Source organism: Cyrtonyx montezumae, unplaced genomic scaffold, assembly GCF_038088225.1.
Source record: "Cyrtonyx montezumae isolate F1298 unplaced genomic scaffold, pur_monq_1.0 scaffold_17, whole genome shotgun sequence".
NCBI classification, from domain to species: domain Eukaryota; kingdom Metazoa; phylum Chordata; class Aves; order Galliformes; family Odontophoridae; genus Cyrtonyx; species Cyrtonyx montezumae.
Genome location: NW_027071903.1, coordinates 28,155,193 through 28,177,349, shown reverse-complemented (window position 1 = coordinate 28,177,349; position 22,157 = coordinate 28,155,193). Strand labels below are relative to the sequence as shown.

Below are 22,157 nucleotides of genomic sequence, written 5' to 3'. Positions count from 1 at the left end.
ATGTACTCATGTTGTGGCTGGGACAGGCAGGAAAACAAGGGTTACCCATTGTATTTCAATTTTTTCCCAGTAACTGACTGAGTCCACAGCCAATATTAGAAGCCAGCATGGAACATCCTATGGACAGTGGCTTATCATTGGTTCTCCCTAGTATAGGCAACGGAGCAGAGGAAAGGTCTTTACTCACTCCTGGTCCCCACTTCTAGTTCAGTATGGCCCCCAGTCACAATCTCTCTTGTGCTTTCTCCACAGTGTCTACAACATCTAATTAACTCATATTTATATGCACTCAGAAGGTGGAAAACTCTCTATATTATCTATTTAAGGTAATTACCTCACAAAAAGACATAAATTAATGCTGACCAGTGATGTAATTTTGGAGCTCAGAGCACTGGCAAAGACTTAAGAACCCTCACTAACACACCTCCTCCCTCCTGCCCTTCTCCTTCTGCCTCCTCCCCTTCCTCAAAAGAGTGAACCTTTCTCCAAAGCATTCTGATATGAAAAACCATTTGCACCTCCTTTCCTATTATCTTCTTTTCAAGAGGCAAAAGTGTCCTGATTTCTCTTTGCTTAAGCTTATTTTCTGTCATCCTGAGACAAAACCATTTGCTCCACTACACTGACTTTATTCACTCAAGACCAAGTTCCCCAAGCTCTCGCAGAGCTTATGAAAGGCGTTTTCACTCACTTGGGTTAAAAGAACACTGTGTATTTTCTTTTTTCTTCTCCCCTCACTCCCCCCCCTTTCTTTTTGGGCTAAGAGTAATAAATGAATCATTTCAACTTTGGGCAAGGAGTTTAGGTGTTGTATTTGTACCATGCAACTACATAAACACAGAACAAGCCAGTTAACCAATGAATGGCAGGAATTAGAGGCATTGAGATGATCTAAAACATTTTAACACATTTTCCATATATTAGCCTTTGGAGTAGTTGTGTTTTGCTTTCTTACAACAGACACAAGTCAGTGAAGTCCAAAAGGAAAGTCTGAGGTTTTACATTTCTGTTTGTGGTACAGGAAAAGGGTTACGATCTCAGTGGTTGATTCAGTGAAATAACATCTCTTTTATACACATCTGCCTCGCAAGTAGGGAGGTAGTTGGAAATACCCAATCTAAAGCATTAAAGGTTTGCTGGCAAATAGCAAGGCATTTTCTGCTAAGGAAAAATTGTTATATTGAGTAGTCACTTTGAGTGCTCAGGAGCTACAGTCAAATATCCAAACACTGTGGAGTTACACTGCATTTATTATTTTGTCAAGTGTTTAACACGCCAGGAGCTGACTGCTGTGTATTCCATGCCTAAGAAGGGATGATAATAACAAACCTAAATAAGAAGATACTTGGCAATGGTAAGTGGTATTTTCTTATCAAATTTTTTGGGCATCGTTCAGGGAACTGTTTTTACATATCAGTATGAATCATTTTCAACTGCTTTTATTTGGGAATTTAAATGAGGAGAGTACTCAGACAAAGCAAAAAAAAAAAAAAAAGAGGTGTTTCACAAACCATATTTTTGCCTTTTTATTTGCTGCCTTAGCTGTTTTGTTTCTAAGTTACGTGAGAAGTTTGAATTAAGTTGCTGTTGAATGATCAGCCTTACTGCTTAAAAGAGAGGTGCTGTGCATTGAGTACCTTAGTTCAGGACACATTTACTTTGCTGTGTAATATTTCTCCTATTTCTCCTGTCACACATAAATTCAGAAGACTGTTCCAAGGTATTTTGTGAGCTTGTAGCTTCCTGCAGTTCTGAAGGCCTCTGCAAACTTGCTGTATTTGGGGCAGAAAAGAAACAAAAGCATAAACCCAGTGATTTGTTACTCAAATGAGTTTAAATCTTCAAATTCTCTCTCAATGGCAATAAACCTCGATAGAAAGGAATTAATTTTAAAGCAGAATGTAAACAAAAGGATATATATATATATTTTTGGCTTTTACTAAAGTTCATTATTTTTCAGAACTGCTTCTAACCTTTCTGCTCATTTCTGGAGTTCTGTAGCAGCAGGCAGTACTCTTTAGATCTTTTATTTTCCTTAAAGAAGCAACGCAGAATAACACGTTTCCACGAGAACTGGGCAGGAGCACTACGTAATCCTCTGAAAGCACATACAAATTTCCAAGACATTTTAGAATTAAACATTAATATGATTAGTGTTTCAAAACATACTTCCCAACAAGACATCCAAACACACTATTTACATGAATCTCTGTATGAACCAGCCTATGCAGGAAATCAGTAAATTAGTCCAGAGTCTCAGCCTCAAAGGAGATGCATATTTGTTTAGTCATATGCTATAAATAACCTCTGTAGTCTCGGGACCTTGCCAACATTATTAATGCAGTGTTCACTTAATAGTTCCCTTTATTATGGGCCTCATTAGTATCTGATTCATGCAGTACGAGCCTACAGAAAAAACATGCAGGCTGGAGTAACACACGGACACTGGTGATATATGTCTGTACTGCCAGTGTAAGCTCATTTTTGTGCAGCTGGAATGCTCAGAGCCAAGTGCACACCTTCTGGGCTGCAGGCCCTGGGGAGATGCAGTCAGCTGTTATGCTTCTGGAATTATCATATAGAATAAACTGTGTACGCAATATATTCCGCCTAATGAGATGGATTGGTATAGGATATCATTATTTGACAGGAACAAATACTTGTTTTCTAAGAAGAGTTGTTCTTTTATTGTCTGTCTAATTAGAAGAGTACAATTTAATTCTCTTATTGTTCCCTTATGTATTCCCTTCCCATCCAAGAAAGAAGGTGATAACCACAACTTATTTCTATGGATAACTACAGGGATTAAGGAGAGGAGGGAAAGTAAACTTATCAAGTATCAAATATTCAGGTCACTATCAGAACTGGAAGGAGACCTCTAGGTACAGTGCTCTGTCAAAGGCTGGGCTGGGGCAGTGTGACTATTTTATGGAGTGAGCAGTGTTTTTTACATGGTTGATGAGGTTCAGTTATATGTACTTTAAGCAACCGACAAAGATTAATGAGGAACTCAAACTTATATTGACAAAACGTTAACATCTTTGTGTCTAACAGTCTAATCTGTGGATAGAGCAAGTTCTCAAAACTGGTGAGATAACGTCTTTACATTCAGATTTGATGCTTATCCTAAAATAGATGCTTTACCTGGAGCAGAAATTATTGCCATTGATACAGGAATTACAGCACTCTTTGTCGGACTGATGAGACCAACTCATTGTAATGACATCTTCTGAGCTTTAAATCTGGTTCTGTAAGAAAAAAAAAGTAACTCCAATGTCAGGAATCATCAGGAGATCTTTTGGCCATATCAGACACTGCTCTAAAGGTGTAGGCTTATCTCAAAACACGGAAGAAAAGCTGTCTCCCCAAAACATGACATTCTGGAGTGCTTAGGATGCTAAATCTGGCTCCTGCATCATCTGTCACACCTATAGGTGGGATGTCATCAGATCTTACGAAGCACCAGAGTCATTCTGCTTTGTGTCTTACCAGGGAGCTATTTTTTGCAACAGATTACACAGTTTCAACCATAAGAAACCTGTGAGATAATTTAGTCTCATCTGGCCGTCAACAGTAATGCCTGTGAGTAATGGATGTGGTGCTCACTATGACTCACATCAATGTTAGAAGCTACAGCGCAGCAGTGAAGAGCAAGACAGCTGCCACTGGAGCTTTATGCTGCTATCTTCAATGCCTCAAATAAAAACCATCAGCTCAGCCTCATTCTAATTGTCACAGCCTTAATGATAAAGTAAAGCAGCAGAAATGTGAAGGGTCTTCAAGACTTTGTGCAGAGAAGTGTCAGCATTAAGTAGCTTTACCTCTGCCAGGCATCAGGAATGACAAATATTCAGAAGTGGCTTCTGCTAAAGCCTTGCAACAGAAGTGTCAATCTATAAATGTAGTGAAGTCATCTGATTTAGGCACAGATGTCTAAGAGGAAGGGATTGCATAATTCCTCATCAATCACTGAAGAAGCTAAATTAAAACAAAAATCCCCACCAAGATCCATCAAAGCCAGCAATCATGACAGGACCATGCATACTACCTGTGGCATGCTAAGGGATGGTGAAGTACAGACTAAAGTGAGACTGAGATCGGGCATTGAAAGTGGCAAAGAAGCAAATTCTGGCTGCTCAAGGCATAAAACAAAACACAGTAGCAACAAATATGACATAATCCAACACAGACTCGCAATGAAATGGAAGATCAGACAGATCTAAACACATTTCCTTATAAAAACACCTTAAACACTTAACTTGTGAAACATTCAGATAAATTTTTCATATGATTTTTGTGTGTACAGTAAGTTCAGTTCTCTTCTGCCCTTTACTTTTTTGCTCAATGAATCACAGTTTTGGCAATTGATAATTCCCCTTTCATTCAACCTAAAGGGCCCCTTATTTCAGCTTACAGCTGGGGGGACTATAAATCAGAAGGAAGGCAAAGTCAGATGAAAAAGGAACATTATGTGATTGGAAATGTGGAATGAGGAAGTAAAGTCATAACTTTTAAAAATATTTGCTTTACATTAGAATGACAACATACAGGAAAACTCATAATGTTTTTACTACTCTCGTGAACTCTGTATCAGTCAATGGCTTTACAAAAAATTGACAGACCTGGCCTTCAGCACCTGATATTCACGGCAGTTTCATAGTTCAGACACAAATATCCTGTAGTATTTCTTTAAGACCAATTGCTTACGCATTGTCTATAGACCCAATACAAAAACATTAAAATAAATAAGCACAACTTAAAACACTTTGCTCAAAGAGTACTATTCTTGCTAGGCCTCACCTACCACACCATGGCTACAGCCAATGTTCTTCACACTGATACTGCTGTTATTGTTCAGCTAGATGTGCTCTTAATGCGGATTTTCTTTAGATCACATGGGATACTTTTCTGTAAACAAAGCACTGTATGTACAGAATAACATATTCTACATAGAGAATGTCAGAACAAGTGAGAGTGCGTGTCATGCAACACAGATGTAGTTGGGAATACAATGTCTAGGAACCTTTATTAACTCACAGGGAGACATCTCACTTGAAAACAGAAGAGGCTGCAAAGCTGGCTACCATTATGAAGGAGCCAGGTAACAAAGCTTGCAAAAGGACGTAGACTTCTAAAAAAGCATCTGAAGGAAAGGGAGGAGATCCAACTGCATGAAAGCAGCATGATGCTGAGGGAAAGGAGGGGCAGAAGAAGGAAAGATAAAAGTAAGTAGAAGATAGAGGATGACATCAGCGAAGAGATCAATGAGAAAAGGTTTCTACAAGGACTCAAAGAGCAGGGCACTTTTTCCTAGAATAATCCTAGAGGCAGAAAATCTGAAACAAGTACAAGGAAGTATATTTTTATGTAACACATGAAACTCATTGCCTCTGGATAATCAAAACTTAATGGGAGACAGAAGTGGATAAATTACAGATACTTAACACAAGATTCGTTTCAACTATAGAAGAAAATTATTTGTGCTTCCTGGCAAAAGTAGGTACTAAGTGATGAAGGAAATTAGGAAGAGATTTACCTAATTTTACATACTACACTACTTATCCACTGTGGGCCTCACGTAGCCCCTGCTAAAACCATGCTGTCCGATCATAATGTAAAAAGCCCCAGCAATTTTGGAACGCACACAAAACCTCAGGGTGCCAGCTTCTCCATATCAGCAAAGCACTCAGAAGAAACTTCCTACGTTGATTATTTTTTTCCAAGCTAATTCTATTGAAGCAATTGCCATTAGCCTTTGCTGAAAAAAGATACTGGACGAATTGTGCTAATAGGATGATCAAATATATCAGTTCCTACATTGCTATGTCTTGATGGATGGGAGGCAGAGTGAAAGCTTCACAACCCAAGGCAGAGGTGACTAATCCAGTCCTGGCTTAGCAGCAATGAGAAGATGGACCATCTTGTGCAACATGACTGCTTTCTGGAACAGGCAATGTGTGAAAATTGTGACTGTGCTTAATGCAAAGCTAATTCTTGTGCGACCTAACGTAGGAAACATGCCTTAGTAGGGGGTTGGACTAGATAATCTCCAGAGGTCCCATCCAGCCCCAACAATTATGTTATTCTGTAATTCACCAGTTTGCAGAGCAATGTAAGGACAGGGCAAAAGCTAGCATACCTCAAACTACTGGCTTCCTCTCCTATTATCACAAGTATGGGGTAGGGTGGAAGTCAGGTCTGAGGCTGAGTTCCATCATTACTTAGATTTATTTTGCCCAGTGTGAAAGTTCTGCTTAAATTTATATGCTCCTTTTTGGAAAAGGTTATCACCAGTAGCAACAGGCAAAATATTTAGTACTGGATAGTCTGCGACTTTGTCCTCTAGAATCCAAGCCCCTGGGTTTGGAAAATTATTTGAGGGGATGAGGGATCAGCTCCTGTATCTGCTCTGGTTCCAGACACGTCTTGATTCTAGGCAAGAGAGAAGAACTTGTAAGAAATACATTCAGTGGCTCCTCTATTTCCTTCTCCCACTTCCATCAGAGACTAACACCAGATGTCAGAAAAGTGTCTCCTAACCCAGGGCAAAAGCATCACTCCACCTGGGAATGGTACTGTTGGACATTTGCCCCTTTGCATGCTCTTTTCCTTTAACTGCAAATACTATTTTCATTTATTCATCTCTTAGGGTGAAATCTCAGTCCCGCTGAAATCAAAGGCAAAACAGCTAACTTCAAAGGACTCATTTCTGCTTGCTTCTTGTTCCACATATTAACTATGCTTTAGATTTCAAGTATTTCCTTTTATTTATTTGAACTCTTCACTTTATTGCATTTTTCCTTTCTTGTCCCTTACATGAGAAGACAGTAAAGAAACCCAGCTGACTTTCCTTATAACAACTATTATTCCATAAACCTTTAACAATTCAGCTCCTTTCTGTAAAAGAGTCCACATCATTTCAATCCTTTCATAAAAAAATTCGAGCATCTGATCAGTGTTTATTGCCCCTTTCCTGGTATGACTCCTTTTAGCTATGTAATGAAGATTGACCACAGGATCCAGTATTAAAGCATACCATTAGCACAGCACAGCAGGCGCAGGAGAGGCTCTGTCTCTTTTTCCTCATGGCTTCTAAAAATGTGCTTTTCTGCTCACCGCTGGGCACTGAACAATTACTGTACAGAGAAGATGGAAAAAAAAAATACTGCAAAAGGTTACAGTGAAACATCATGAAAATACAGCCACTCCTTGAGATATTTCTGCTTCTGCTGCTGGCTCTGGCAGAAGTCCAGATTCAGAATGAACAAAACTCCCAGTGGCTTAGGGACTACAGAATTCAGCCCATAGTCAGGAAATGCAATAGCGTATGACAATGGGAAGAAATTAAAAATAAAAAAAATCACAACAAAAAACCCTTTCCAATCCTTTTGAGCTTCCAGCTCCATCAGCTTGGATCAAAACACAGGGACTGTTGAGAATTTGCGTGAATGAGTGTTCTATTGCTAAACAAAAACGTATGTGTTACAGTGCAAGGCAGTTAAATGGTAAACAGTACGTAGCTCTGCTTCCTGATTGATGTTTCAATTTTGCAGTACTGACAGTATAAAATTTCATTTTATATACAAGGCCAATATCCTCTCGCTTGAAACTCAGTGAGGAACTGTTTGCTAAAGCACAAAATCATATCCCTCTTTTTCCACCTTTCCAGGAAAGCTACTTGATATCCATTGTTCACTACTCAGCATCAGAACTGTGGCTCTTCTATGGGATTAGTATTCAAAAAAACAGTGCTAACATTTCATATTTATTGTCACCCAGGTTAAAACTCATTCCCTGAAAACCTATTTGTTGGAAAAATAATGTCAAATTCTTTTCATTTTGTAAGCACTTTAAATATAAATCAGCCACAATTGTATTATAAGGGGCAGAGAGTTTCAGGGGCTACAGCAGGTGCTGTATGAAGCAGAGATTTCAGCTTCACTTTTGTCCCAGTATGTCATTCTCATGGAGCAGATGCTTGTCTTCATTGTCCACATTTTATCTGGAATTCCCAGGAGATCACTAAGCACGAGACAATGTAAGCAAGATTTTACAACCCATTTTAAACTTTCTCTTTTGTGAACTTATTGATAGACCAATAAAACCAGAATCTTTGGGCCACACAGTACAAAGGGTAGCCGGTGCCTAAGCACTCTTTTTTTAGTCACTTCCGTGAGCAGGCAGGGCCACGTGTAAAACTCAGGTTTTTCTTTACCCTTTGGTGGAAAGTACAGAATCTTAGAATCATTAAGTGTGGAAATAGCCACTGAAATCATTCAACCCAACCATCAAACCCATCCCCACCATGCCCACTGACCGTGTCCTTCGGTGCCACATCCCCGTGGTTCTTGAACACCTCCAGGGGCAGTGACTCCGCCATCTCCCTTGGCAGCCTGTGCCACTGCCTCACTGCTCTTTATGAGAATAAATTTTTCTTAATATCCAACCAACCAGTCAACTTGTGTGGCTGATTTCAATGGAAGGTAGGCACAAGTTACAAGAGGAAGTTAGTATATTCTAGAAAAACTCTCTGAGACAGATAACACTAACTAATTGAAACAGGGACACTTCGGAATGCTCTCATAAGCTATAAATGCTACTCAACTCCCTGAAAGGAGGTTGTAGTGAAGAGGGGGTTTGCCTCCTCCCAGATAACAATGGTAGGACCTTAAGCTGCACCAGTGGTGGCTCAGGTTGAATATTAGGATTCTATGATTGAGAGGAAGTACATTTTAGTTGCCAGTGTGCAAGAAGAGCTGGGAATTGACAGGTAGGGAAGAGTAGACCCTAACTGATGAAACACAGCTGATCATACATAGGGACGTGGCAGAAAAGTGGCAATGACAGCGGGTACAATACAGTGTTTTGTTGGGGGGAGCTGCCACGATAACATAAAGGACTGTGAACAGTTTGTAGCAAATTAAAGACGTAATTGAGGCAATTGGCAATCTGTGACATAGCTCTCATTTCGCAGATGCTCCATAGAAAGAGCAACAATTTTCTGAGTCCTTGATAAGATTGGATAACAAAATTGCAGTTTAGCACATAAAGGGGAGAATATCTAAGAATTAGTAAGTTAAAGAGACCATGCCACTTCATGGTGAGAAATACAAAGGACTGGCATTCAGAAGTAGCTCTTGGAGCAGAAACTGCTTATGAAATTCTTACTGGCTTCATGTTTAAAATATCTGCTAAAAATTACAAGAAACATGCTTGTCTTCTCAGCATCCAGCAGGAAATCCTGCACTTGATTAGCACAGATTCCCCCTACTCCCCGGTAGGTTCAGCATGCTGGGACCTCATCAGTCCTAGGACCAGAAAGCGATGGGTAAAAACAAATTACACAAACTCCTTAAATAGTCTTGTCGTCTTCGGGTAGCTGGGAGCTTGCTGGAAAGTTTCCCCAATACTGCATCCCATTGCTTTTGTTTATCTATCCTTGCTGACATTTTCTTCAATTAGGAAACAATAGCTCCGTTCCAATGTACTGAGCAGAATTACTGAAACCAAACCACGTGACACCATCAGAGTGTGTTTTCAATTATTCACTCTGTCTTTTTTTGCCAGGCCTATGAAGAAGAACAGCCTTCTGCAGGAGTCAGGTTTGTCTGCCTCGCTGTTGTAAGTTCCTCCTTTTGCATTTTTATTTAAGAATTAGATTTTTTTTTTAACTGTAAATTCAACTCTCAAGAGTTTCTTACTCTTTTATTAGAGCGTTTCCAAATCTCTAGCTCTTCCTACTGCCTGGAAATCCTTGGCTTCTGCAACAATTCAGTTCTAATAATACTGCTCAATAATGAATCTGATGGAGATCACAAGATCTAGATTAAAATGGTTTGTAAGGTATCCTGCTGTTAGCACTTGGTAACGTAAAACTCATCTTGCTAGTAAAGAAAAGATCTAACTTTCCTACTGTATGGTTAACAGCATTCCCATTCAGTCTGGAAGCTACATCAAATTATTTACATCTTGTAAATGCTCGGTATAATACCCAACCAAAAATTTGAGCCAAATGGGTACTGCTCAAATCATTTATTTTGTTTGCAGAAGACAGACTGAGTTAAGGCTTTTTAGGCTTAAAGCTGGAAAAATAAAGCTCGGGTAAAAAAAAAGAAAAAAGAAAAAGAGAAAGAACATTTGGTTTGCATTACAAACCACAGACAACTTCCATCAGGCGTGCTGAAGGTATAAGAATGGCAAGAGAAAATGACAAGCAGTGAGTGCACAGGATGAAAAGATTAATGGTTTGGAGAACTGTCTTTGAAGTAATCGTCTGTGCCTGTGATACCTTGAGTTAAATTTGGTGGAATACAGCAAGGAATCATAACGTTTCTCTGTCACTTGTGATATTGTTTTCTGTGTTAAATAATATTTTTGGATATTTTGACTGAAAAATGCATGGACTCCGATTTTGGTGCCTCCAGTATTTCTGTCACTTATGGACCAGCAGCCTCGGAAAGGATGCTGTTTTAGTTAGGACTTGGGCTGTGAGCTAGAGCAAAGGCAAGTACTTAACTGGAAATCTCCAGGTCTACTGGATTTATTTTCACTGCAGCTGCTGACTTTTCTTGAGATACCTGGTGAATCACTCAGAGTTATATCTGTTATTTGGAGAAAAAGAGGAAGAAGGTAGGGGAAATGACTGATCCAACATGGTAAAAGATATGCTCTCTCTGCAGAGGGTAAAATTTTGCAGGAGTATTGTAGGGGCTTGGGAAGAAAGACTGCACTTAGAACAATGTTTCCTTCCCTGTTTCAACAGGTGCTTCTATATCCCCTGCATCCCAGGTGCTTAGAAATAGTCAGATACACCTTTTGAAGCACTTTCTACCGATGGCATCGCTCACTACTGATGCTCTTAAGCTCAGCAGCTTTAGGCAGAGTGAGAAAGGGCTCCCACATCCCTCCCCATCCTTCATTCTAGCATACCAGTCTCCAGAGAGCAGTATTTTGACCATTAAGCTATTAAACCCTCTACTTACCCATTGCTTAATGGCTCTTTTAAAATTCTCTCTCTTCAAGAAAGCAAGAGTGCAGTTAATGTTTGTACAACACAGAAATCCTTGAATGAAAAATTCTATTTCTTCCAGTTCTCCCCCAAAGGCAAGATTGTTTAGGTCTGAATGTGCAATTCAGGCTCATTTCTTACACTCTTACTGCTCATATCTAATAGTGATTGCCAGAACCACAGAAGGATCAACAATCTCTTCTGCAGACTTGCATGTGATGCATATTCCATGGCCTCTTAGCTCTGTTGCTTTCTACCTAGATGCTGAGGAGTTACTTGCAGAAGTTACCCCAATATATCAGCAAGGTGTGAGGCTCCTCTCATCCTGACCATTCTATTGTTTTTTTCAAGTCCACATTCTGGTCTAACGGGCCAGATTTTGTTTTTCTCTTCCACTAAGATGTCTTCAGACATGCAGGAAGTGCAACACCAACTTTACAAGATAAACAGGCTTCATAACTCAAATGCTGAAATTAAATACATACAAGTTATGGTATGCTGAAGTTTTGAGCTAAACAAAATGCTAAAAACAGTCAATCAGTAAAAATCTCCAACCCTGAAGGTATTTATGTATTAGTAGTGATAAATGTCAGTCAGCTTGTAACTAATGTAATCAGTGAAAAAACATATAAAGATTGCAAGCTTGTGATTCTGAATTACATCAACAACTTGTTACTTCAGTTCTCAAAATTACTGTTCTAATGTAATTCATTGCACTTTTCATCTCTGCATTTCAAACTAAGCTTTACTACACAGGCTCTGAAAACAAGCTTCTCTCAATAGTGCAGAAAGGGAGATTAATCCTAGAGAAATAATACTGCAAGTCAACCAAAAAGACCATGTGCTATAGCTGAGCTCCATGTCAACCTCTTCCCCATCCCTTCTGAACACCGTATCCCCACAAACAGAGCTCATGCTGAATAGGACATCTGAGCCTACATCCCATGAAGGGAACATTGGGCAGTCCTCCATCCACACTTGTGGCTGCATTTGGCCAGGGTTGCAAATTATGTTATTCATAAGAAGAGAAGGTATTCTCTAAAAACATGAAGAAGATTCTGTGCACTGAAGAAAACATGCTATGCCAGAGTGGGGAAAGATGGGAACTTCAGTGACCTCAGTTCCAACGTTCCTATCCAGTGGAATCAGACTATTCCAGATCAGCAATGAAGTTCCCAAAGACACACAGGAGAAAGGCAGAAAACGTAACAGTTTTTCTTCAACTTAACATGTTCTCCAGAAGCTTTGCCACAGGATGACACCTTGCTGGGAATCCTGAGAAGCTTCTGAAGTGCCAGCATGAGGTTTTGAAACCTCAGGGATTTTGGGGAGGGGGGAGAGAGACATTATGGAATAGAGCAATATTAGGACTTTTGTGACAGAAGTTAGTTATACTTCAAAGCTATGGGAGCATCATCTATCAGATACACCAGAAAGGACTGCAGGCCATGGTAGAAAGAAGCCTCCCTTCTCCTGAAAATCCTACGTGCAATTTTTTGCTTTTATAAATCCAAACAAACTCTGATTCACACTGAACTGTATATTTCTGCAGCTCCTTTTGATGGGTACTCAACTGCATAGTGTTTACCATTTATGTATATATTTTTCTTTGTAGTTATTTTTGTAAGAAGATGAAAAGTGAAAAAATATAATCCTTATGATCGATTATATAGGTCTGTCTTGGTCAGAACTTGCAGGCCTATGTTTCTTGTCATGACTGTAAGGAGCCTTTAGAAAGTCTGCCTTCTCTGTTTCTGTATCACCAGTGACATTTTGGGTACAAAGTGCAGATGCTCCTATTTAATGCTGTGCAGAAGCAAAACTAAGCAGTAAAGCATTGTGCAAACATTTCTCAGTGGTATACTTCAGAATGCCTTTTTAAATTACAACCATTTCCAATTTTACAGTGTTCTTGGATTTACACAAATCCTTTAGTTTCAACAGGTATCAATCAGGTACTGTGAACAGAAAAGCCCTTGCAACAAACATGAATCAAAACCAAGCAAGTAAGTGAAAGCAATTTGTTTAGACTTGCTTGCGTTGAAATTTTCTTCTAGTGCTGACATATACCTAAAAAATATTTCTGCAAAACTCTCGAGAGAAAAAGGAAGCCCTTTTAACAAAGCTCCCCTTTGCTATCTTAATGTGCTCCTTACTTCTTTCATTTTACAAAAACTCCAACCTCTGCCACATTTTGACTGTATAGCATTCCTTCCACTTTCTCTTAATTTGGTATGCCGCATCACACACTGAAACAAACCATTCCTGTAATGGAACACTTTTTGATTGATGTATTGGAGGCATCTTCCCTTGTAGAGTTCAATCCCTAATCAGATATTCACATCTAAAGTGCTTCACTGGATCTCTATATTACCGTCAATTGTGAGTCTTAAGTGAGTTCTGGTCTGCAAAGGTAGGAGCTTTACAGCTCCTGACATTCCTTACCTTCTCAAGGCTAAGATCTACTTTTGCTAAGCCACTTACAAATCAGATGTGCCAGGCAGAGAACTTAACCTTGACAATTTGATTAATCTTCTTTGAATTATAGTGGTTTCATGAATTAAACTTCAGAAGGAGCTTCCTCTTTTTCAGATAACGTTAGTTGGATAGAATAATGCTTTTAAAGTATCTTCCTTTTCAATCTGGGATTTCAACATGCAAATTCAGCAGAAGCCAAAAGGAAAAAGCACAATGGAAGCATCAAAAACATTTATTAAAAGCACTCCATTATGCTTGGGGAGCATGTGAAGAGAATGAAAAGGTGAAGGAGAATTTAGTAGAGCACTGCACAGAAACAGAATTAGCAAGTCATGAGCTATCACGTGGCTGTTAGCAGACTGAAAGGCTCTGTTGATTCGATTTATTCATTAGAGCTTTTCAGTAGTGTAGGTTATTAAGTGGGGATATATTACAACTTACATTTTATATTTCCCTTTCTGGAGGATATTTAGCAACAGAGAAGCAGAGAAAGTTACTGAAGATATCATGCCACATAAATGGGAGAACGATAGGAAAAAGAACAGCACCACCAGCTCTCTGAAGATGGATCGAAAGAGCAACGCTGGCAACAGGAAGTCAAGAAAGTTTCGCTCCATTTCAAGATCACTTATATTGTGCAATGCCAGAAACAGTGATGATGGGTCAAGTCCTGATGAGAAATGTCCCGACCCCTTTGAGATCTCCACCAGCTGGGGTCAAGAGGAATTTGACTGCTGCCCTAGAGCACAACTGGCAAGCACATCAGAGACAGAAGACAGCCCACCTGATCCTCCATGTGTCATCACCAGCACAGCCCAGTCCAAGGCGGCAGCAAATGAGAACTGCAACAACATGAGAAGAAAGTTACTCATCAAGGTAGGCACTGCAGTGTATTACTTGTAAGGTTTTCCATTGCAGTAGTTACTAGACTTATTAATTCATATTTCTCAGGAACATAGGATTCCACTCAGCTTTATCAGAGCTTATGATCTTACAATGTTTCTGCTCAGTATTAACTGCATGAAAATGTGCCAGCTTCCTGACCAGGCTGTTGCACCCTGCTGATGAGCACTGCACTGAAATCAGTGGCTGCTAGGCCATTCACTGATTCCAACTAGCACAGCTGGTGCTTTCTACTTGCAATATGAATTATACTAAACATACAGAACTGTCACTGTAGAAAAATGCATGTGTAAAGTGTGATACAATGAGACCTCACAAGCTACACAAATGTAAATCATGTTAATACTATGAAAAACACAGGAGATTTCACAGGCAGATGTTCCTTTGCTCTAATTCAGGAAGGAGGGAGTGATGGCTCTAAACCAGAGATGTCACTTTCTCTAGAGATGTAAATATTACGTTTTTTGTGTTTTTTTTTAATCCAGAAGCAACTATTTTAACCCCAGATGTCTGGCCATTTCTCAGTCTTGGCAACATATTTTAGAAGCCTTCAGAAAGGCTTCCTTCTCTCTGACATACCCTAATGACTCACTTTCTCTCCCTGTTGATGTAAAGTATAAGGGAACATCACTGCAACTGTGACATGACTTTTAATACAGCCTGTAACTTCATGGCATCTAATACCGTTCTAATACCCCGTATCACTTACCTTTCCCTTGTGCAAACAGTGGCTTATATTTCCTTCATCTACATTATTTTTCTTACATTTTCTATTTTATTTTACTTACCCTCCACAGAAATTGATGAAATCAGACCTCTTCTTCTAAAACCACAGTGCCACTGAAAATCTGAATCTCCCCTTACTCCTTGAGTGTCTTATTAACGATCACAGCACGTAGTACCATACTGCAAAGTCTGCAGCAGGACAGAAATTGGGTGGTGATGTATTTCAGCCCCTGAGCAAAACCACAGAACAAAGACAAAAAAATGAGACAAATTTCTATTGCATTCTGACAGAAAAACTAAATAGATGGCAATGGCTGGTGCCCCAAAATACACCTGCAAGAACATAGCACCTCCTCGCATTTGGAAATGGCCTGTACATACTCTGCTGATTTCCAGTTGTGAGTAATGAAGGAGCTGGTCTCTGTCACTCTCTCCTTTTCTCTTTCTATCGCATCTGATATGTTTCCTTGGGTATGTGTCAATTATTGCAGCCTGCTTTCTTACATACCTCCAAAACACATCAGGCTCCAGTAACCACTGTGATCCATACCCTTGTGAAACTATTCAGTATCTTAATGCAGACTGTAAGTTATTTGCTTTTCTAGCTAGCAAACACCTAAAATTAGAGATCAGGGGAATGAGTAAGTCTTAATGCAGTTGTACAGTATCACTGGTGAGGGAATCAACCTCCTCTTAGGTTGGGGTTTTAGGTCAGGAGCCTGGATGGATGGTGGCATTAATCAGTCAGAATTAGGCCTTTACTGCAGTTGGGTTGCTCACAGGCACTTCATCAGATCCTGCTTGCTAATATTCCTGCCTTTCAGAGTCATGGATCAGTGGCTGTGAGAAGACTCATCTCAGCATGCTAAATAGGATGAACTTTGGTAACAGCTACACTGACCTTATCCTGTACAGCTGGTGCTGAGGCTTTGCCCTGTATTATGAAAGCAACGCTTTCTATTTTTCTTATAGCACAAGTCTGTCATAATCTTTCTATACTGCGTGTCTTCTCTTAAACATGAAATTTCTCTCTTTAAGAAAGGAGTCAGCAAACATTTTTCATGTCTTGAAGTATGACACTGTCTCTTCATCTCCACGTGACATTTCAGAAATTCATTGTGTGATTCAGAGCTGAAGGATCCTTGCCTTTGTTCAAGAAAATTGATTCCATTCTTTCTGTGGTGTTGTTGAGGTTATCCCACTGCTCTTTTGCTTTCCATTCCCCACAGTCTTAAGTACGTCTCTGAAGATGCTAGTAACTCTCATGCAACTGAACAACTTCATTTTTTTTCTGTTATACATGGAAGCAGAGAAGAATGTTTAAAAGTGAAAATGATTTAATGCTCCCTGTACCTTCCTTCTTCAGAACTAGGGGAGAGCCTGGAACATCAGTCTTGCAAACATTTATTCCACTCTTCTGCTCAAAAACTTAAGTATGCCATAGAATCATAGAATGGCTTGAATTGAAGGAGACCTTAAAAATCATCTAGTCCCACTCTCTCTGTCTTGGCCAGGGCTGCTACCCACTAGATCTCTCTGAGCTATACCCACTCAATTGCGTGAGATTCACTATTACATAAGCCACAAGCAAAACAATGTTTTGGGACTCCTACATATGTGTTAAAGGCACATATTTTTCCTTTTATGCCTCCCTACTGCTCTTTTTACCACACCAGAAAGCTATTATTTCATGAACTTCCCAACCATTTCTTTCTTTCTGTCTGGTTGGTTGTACAAAAAGCAAAAGTAGTAAATAACACATCACCATGCACAGCCAGGCAAAGAAAAGCTAGATCAAAATTCTATAGTATGTAACTTATGCATTTCAAGATGTTACCAGGAAGGAATTTCTCAGTCTGATCCATTAATCTCTCACACTGAAGACTTCAATGTATGTCCTCTACTTTCATTATATATTCTAAATAGCCACTTTTTTTTTCCCTCCTCTAAACAGACTGCTGGCAATAATGAGAAAGGTTTTTTAATTCATTTTCTTTCCGTGTTCCAAGATTCACTCATATTGACTACAGCTCATTGTCCCTACAGCACACACAATACTTGGGTATCATCCATTCAGCCAGCTCATGGACCACTTAGCTTCAAAGATGAGGCACACTTACTTTAGCACTGACAGAGCTGGGAAGCCAGCTTTTCAATTTATGAATAAACAGACCTACTTTGTAGTTTGCTTCTCACAAAATCAGCAGGTTTTGTGGGCCTGGAAAGAAATCAAAAAGTAGCGAGCGGTATCTGATACCTGATGCATTTGACTAAGCAAACTGTTGAAGACTGCGCCTTGCCTGTTCGTGCCATTACAAAATCTGAGGCTTTGTAGTTTGTCAGATGGACAAGGAGAGAGAATATTGACTCATTCTTTGGAAAGCGACAGTCTCATGGGGTTTGAGAGAGGCTTCCAGAAGCATTCCTTTTCAGTCAAGGGCTCTCCTTGCTGCACACCAAGGACAGCCTGGGAAGCACGGGCAGTTACCAATGAGTGGCAGTAATGGGTGAAAAAAAAACATCTAGAATAAACTGTAAAGGAGAAGGATAGGACCTTTACATAAACACTCAGTCCAAGCTGATCTGCATTGCTCCACTCAGTTCCAGAAACTTCTCTGTCCTTGTTTCCCTCAGTTTCTGACCCTCTGCTTGAAGGAGAAAAAAACACAAAAGGTCATTTTCTCCCTTGGTTGTCACAAGAGTTATTTTTGTTAACTTGCCTTTGTGCAGAAGCCAGTTAGCTGGCTCCTTGGTACCAGGACAAGTGTTATGGCAACACACTGTAATGTCTTGAATATGAGCCTATGGCGAGGATGGAAAAACAAAGCAAGTAGAGGAGACTGCTTTTATTTGGACATTTCTGTTTTCTCCTCCCTTTTTCTGTTTGCTCTATCCATCTCCCCTGCCTTCTTGCTTTTGTGACATCAGGGCCATGCTATCCCCAGAGCAAGTTGGGAAAGAGGCAGTAATGCTAAGACACTCACTGCATGCAGCAAAATGTGGGCTAGGGAACAGGCTACCAAGAAAAACAAAGAGCCCAGATAATGGGTGGAAAGGTCTGTCTGAAACGTCTGATATGCTGATTGTGCATCTAGGGCAGAACCTGAATCCCATGCCCCAATTCTTGCATCATCTGAAGACTTTCTGGCTTCTACCATTTTATTAATTGCAAAGGGAATACACTGCTGGGAAAATGAATTACATCTACTATAAATATTTTGGAAGGACCAAGGCTTTGGCCGAGGCACGTCAGAATCAGCGGAGTCATATCAGTTTATGCCAAAGAGACTCTTTGTTAGAAATGATGCAGGAAAAAAGGTTTCTTGAAGAAAATCCCAAGAGGTTGTGCTCTCTTCATCTTCCACTTGGAAATCCCAGCCATTTCACAGCTGGGAAGGCAGAAAAGCCAAATATTTAAATTCACTATTGTACTGTTGTTAGATTTTTTGCTTTTTTTGTATTTTTGGCCTTTTTTTAACCAGCAGTCAATCAGCTCATTGTCATATGCTTCGTTTACGGAGTCAAAGACCTTATGTGAACCAGCCTTGTATAACACTTCACTTCATTCCAGACAATCTAACTACTGTGTCTTACGTTAAGAGTGCACAAAAGTTTTTTAGTTTTTCCACAGATGCCATGGTTACCCTTACTTCAAAACAACATCTGGATTGAGATGTTTTGAGGTGGGACTCTGGGCTAGAAATGTCTAATGGGAACTTGAAGGGAAATCTGTTATATGGCAGACAGAAAAACATCCTCAGAAATTTTGCATTTAGAATGACAAAAGAAGGGGAGCAGGGGGAGAGAATTTGCCTGGACTTGCAAATTACTTTTCCAGAGCAAAGCACAAAATATTAATTTACTCTCACCTGCAACATAAATGCATTGAAGATGACTCCTGAACTCCCCCTTTGATTTTAATGTTTCAGCCAAACAGATTCAGCATAAAGACCAATTTTGTTTATAATGCACTCCTGCAGACCGTCTTCATTTTGGTTTTACGGTAATGGGCGCAAACACAAGTTTCCCCAGTGTCCTAAAGTGCTGGGCTGCAAAGCCCCTTATAAGCAGACAGATTTTATTCACTGGCAGCAAATACGTGCTTAAAAATATGCACTAACAACGAGTAGGCAATGTTGACCTAGAATCCACCTGGCCATTCCCTCCCTCCCCAAACTTACTTTACCAAATTTTCAGCATTTGCTACAGGGCTATAAATCACCATGCAAAAACAGCAGGACACATTCAAAGGGAGGAGAATGAAAACAAATACTGCCTTTACTCTTGGAACCATCAGCAATATTTCTATGCATATAATAATAAGTGAGAGAGGAAATAAAAGACATTAAAGAACAAAACCCAAAGCAAACTGAATTCTGGCATGTGAAGTGGTCAAATGTTTATTTTGCTAGAGAACAGCTTTTATTAATTTTCTGTCATGTTGCAATAACTTGGACGTGAATATAGTGATCTATATCCAGGGCCCAAAAGAAGTGCAAACGCTGACAACACACAGATATTTGCCACGTGTCCCTCCAGTCCAATAAACCTTTTTTTTTTCCTCAAGTAATTCACATAAATGCATTTCAAAAACTATTGACACACAGAGCCTATTTGAAACGTAGCCCAACTTGGAAAGATGACTACAGAGTTAAAGAAAAATTGTTCCCAAGCCTTCTCTACAATGCACAACGGATTTAACTTCTTTCTTTCTAACTAAGTACATGCAACTGATTGCTCTTGGAAAGAATATTCACATAAGTCCTCATTGGTGTCATTTCACATGTAAGTCTCAACACAACTCAGAATTTCCAGCCTTGCACTTGTCCCACTGTACAAAACGCCTTCCCCAAAGGGCTGACACAGTGCTGCAATAAACAAACTCAGAGCCAAACACACTGCACCTCTGTGATGTCCTGGGAAACTGATGATAGACAAATGCCTTTCTGACAAATAATTACAAAGAGTTTTATAAATACTGCGTGTGCAGCAGCTGTGCACTAAGAACAAGTTCTTGGAAGGGAATGAGCATGAGAGAGGCTGGAGGTTGCCTGAAGAGGCCCATCATTGAGTGGAAACTAAGACTGAAAAGGACAAGGAGAACAGCTACATGAAGTTCTGTGTGTGTGTGTGTGTGTGTGTGTGTGTGTGTGTGTGTGTGTGTGTGTGTGTGTGTGTGTGCCTGACCAACAGCAGTGAGCAAACATCCATATATTTCAAGGGAGCAGAACACAAACATAATGGCTTCTACCTTTAACATCGATCTTACAACCCTTATGTTTTAGAACTAGCACACCACTCTTTTGAGAACCCTGTCAATTTAATGGATGCTTCATGCATGCAGAATTTGGACTGTAAATTCTCACTGATTAATATTTTTTCTACTTGAGGCCTGATATTTCAAGACATCAGAATTTATTTTGTTACCATGCTGAAGGCTTTAAAGCACTGCCATGAGATGGAAAATAATGCAGCCTGGATTTCTATCATATATTTCCCAAAGATATTTTACCTCGCGTGAAAAGTAAATGCAGAAGTTCCAAAACCAATATTAGAGTTCAAACAAACTGGTTTAAAATGGATTCCTGTCCATACTCATACACTTACCTGTTATTCACTGGAAGCACTCTTCATAAACAAAAGAGCTTCATAAAATTCAGACACTCCTCATTAATGGCAGACAATCTGGAATGTAAGCAAACCCACAGAGTTAACAAGTCAGTCGATACAAGCACAGTCCTTATCTGTTACCTACTGAACTCAGTCTGTAGTGAGTCCAGGGCTCAAACTTTAATACTTCATTCATTCACAGCCTTGGATTTACTTTGGCAGGTTTCAGAATGGGAACCAAGGTCCAACAGCCAGCTGGGATGATAATAACCTTTATTGAAATTGCTGTAAATTCAAGATTTGCCTTTGCTGACAGTCAGGTACAAAGTGATCCCTGTTGATTTGTGACAAAAGGGCACAGTAGCCCTCAGGGCTGGATGAGCTCTGCTTAGGGGTGGAAGAAGCTCTAGAGATTCTAAAGAAGGTGCTTATGTAGCTTTCCTTGCACTGTCAGAGTACTACAAATCACTGAAAATAGTCCATGACACTCTGAGAAGTGGACCCTGGAGCAATACAGACAGCTGACCACTGCTGTGCCTTGTGAACAAGTGCTGCTGACAACAGCCTGTCCTGATGCATGGAGTGTGCATCCCTGCCTGAAATCTATGCCTCAGTTCCACTGCTCTGCAGGGAACAAGCCTGGATCCAAAACATGCTGAGGACCTTTTTCACTTTGCAGAGTTTGGGGAGGCTGGTGTGGGCAGGGAAGGTGGATTTAGCTCAGAGAATGAATACTTGAATTAGGAGATGTACTGAGAAAATGGAGAAAAGAATCTGCACTAACTTTCCAGCTTTCTTCGTCCCTTCAGATAGTTCAAGTGCTCAGGCATTTGTGCTTCAGGATTGGATTTCCTAGACAAAAGGGTTCTCCTTTGTATGCTTAGTCAATCCATTCCTTGCTTTATTTACTCTCATGACTTACAACTATTTCTGTATGCCCATATGCTAATGATTCATAACTGTGTTACAAACGTGCTTATAATTAGCCCTCCAGATGCAACACACAGACTACAGCAACCTCAACCAGACTGGAGAGGACAGAACCTTCCAATGTTGCAGTCATCTTTGCTCCCTTGCCCACTACTTAACAAGACAGCAGCCAGGGTGGAGCTCCTAGTGTTTTGTATACACTTATTTTTCATTCTGAGCTATCATGTTTTTTTGGAGTATTTCCTTTTCTGCTGTATGTTTACTTTTCCTCCCTGTCTTTTCTTATAATAGTCAGCATAAGCAAAAATTAGCCAGTTACTATTACAAATGTACTGTCAGGTTTCTTCTCCTCTATGCAGTGTTCTTTCTCTTTGTTTTAGCCAGGAGCTAAGCAAAACATTTTTTTTTAAACTTTATAATACAATTATTCTTTCACAACTGCACACCATTAGAGGCCAAGCCCTCTTTCCCTTGGAGGCTATCTGGTTCTAAGTTGATTTTC

At 39.8% G+C, this 22,157-nt stretch overlaps 1 protein-coding gene and 1 long non-coding RNA gene across 3 annotated transcripts in view; one reads left to right on the top strand and one right to left on the bottom strand.

Annotated features, from left to right (window-relative positions):
* Positions 1 to 6,145: 6,145 nt before the first annotated feature.
* LOC136047005 (uncharacterized) overlaps positions 6,146 to 22,157 on the bottom strand; it is a 22,880-nt gene continuing 6,868 nt past the window's right edge. For both annotated transcript variants that reach the window (XR_010622035.1, XR_010622036.1), the window contains exons 2-6: positions 20,723 to 20,800; positions 15,178 to 15,345; positions 14,271 to 14,328; positions 7,037 to 7,136; positions 6,146 to 6,432 (exon numbers count right to left, since the gene is read on the bottom strand). This is a non-coding gene — a long non-coding RNA (uncharacterized LOC136047005). The remainder of the gene's footprint in view (positions 6,433 to 7,036; positions 7,137 to 14,270; positions 14,329 to 15,177; positions 15,346 to 20,722; positions 20,801 to 22,157) is intronic.
* Positions 14,036 to 22,157, top strand: part of IL16 (interleukin 16) — a 26,533-nt gene continuing 18,411 nt past the window's right edge. The window contains exon 1 of the mRNA XM_065733963.1: positions 14,036 to 14,362. Coding sequence (XP_065590035.1) covers positions 14,051 to 14,362 — 312 coding nt within the window. The 5' untranslated portion in view covers positions 14,036 to 14,050. The remainder of the gene's footprint in view (positions 14,363 to 22,157) is intronic.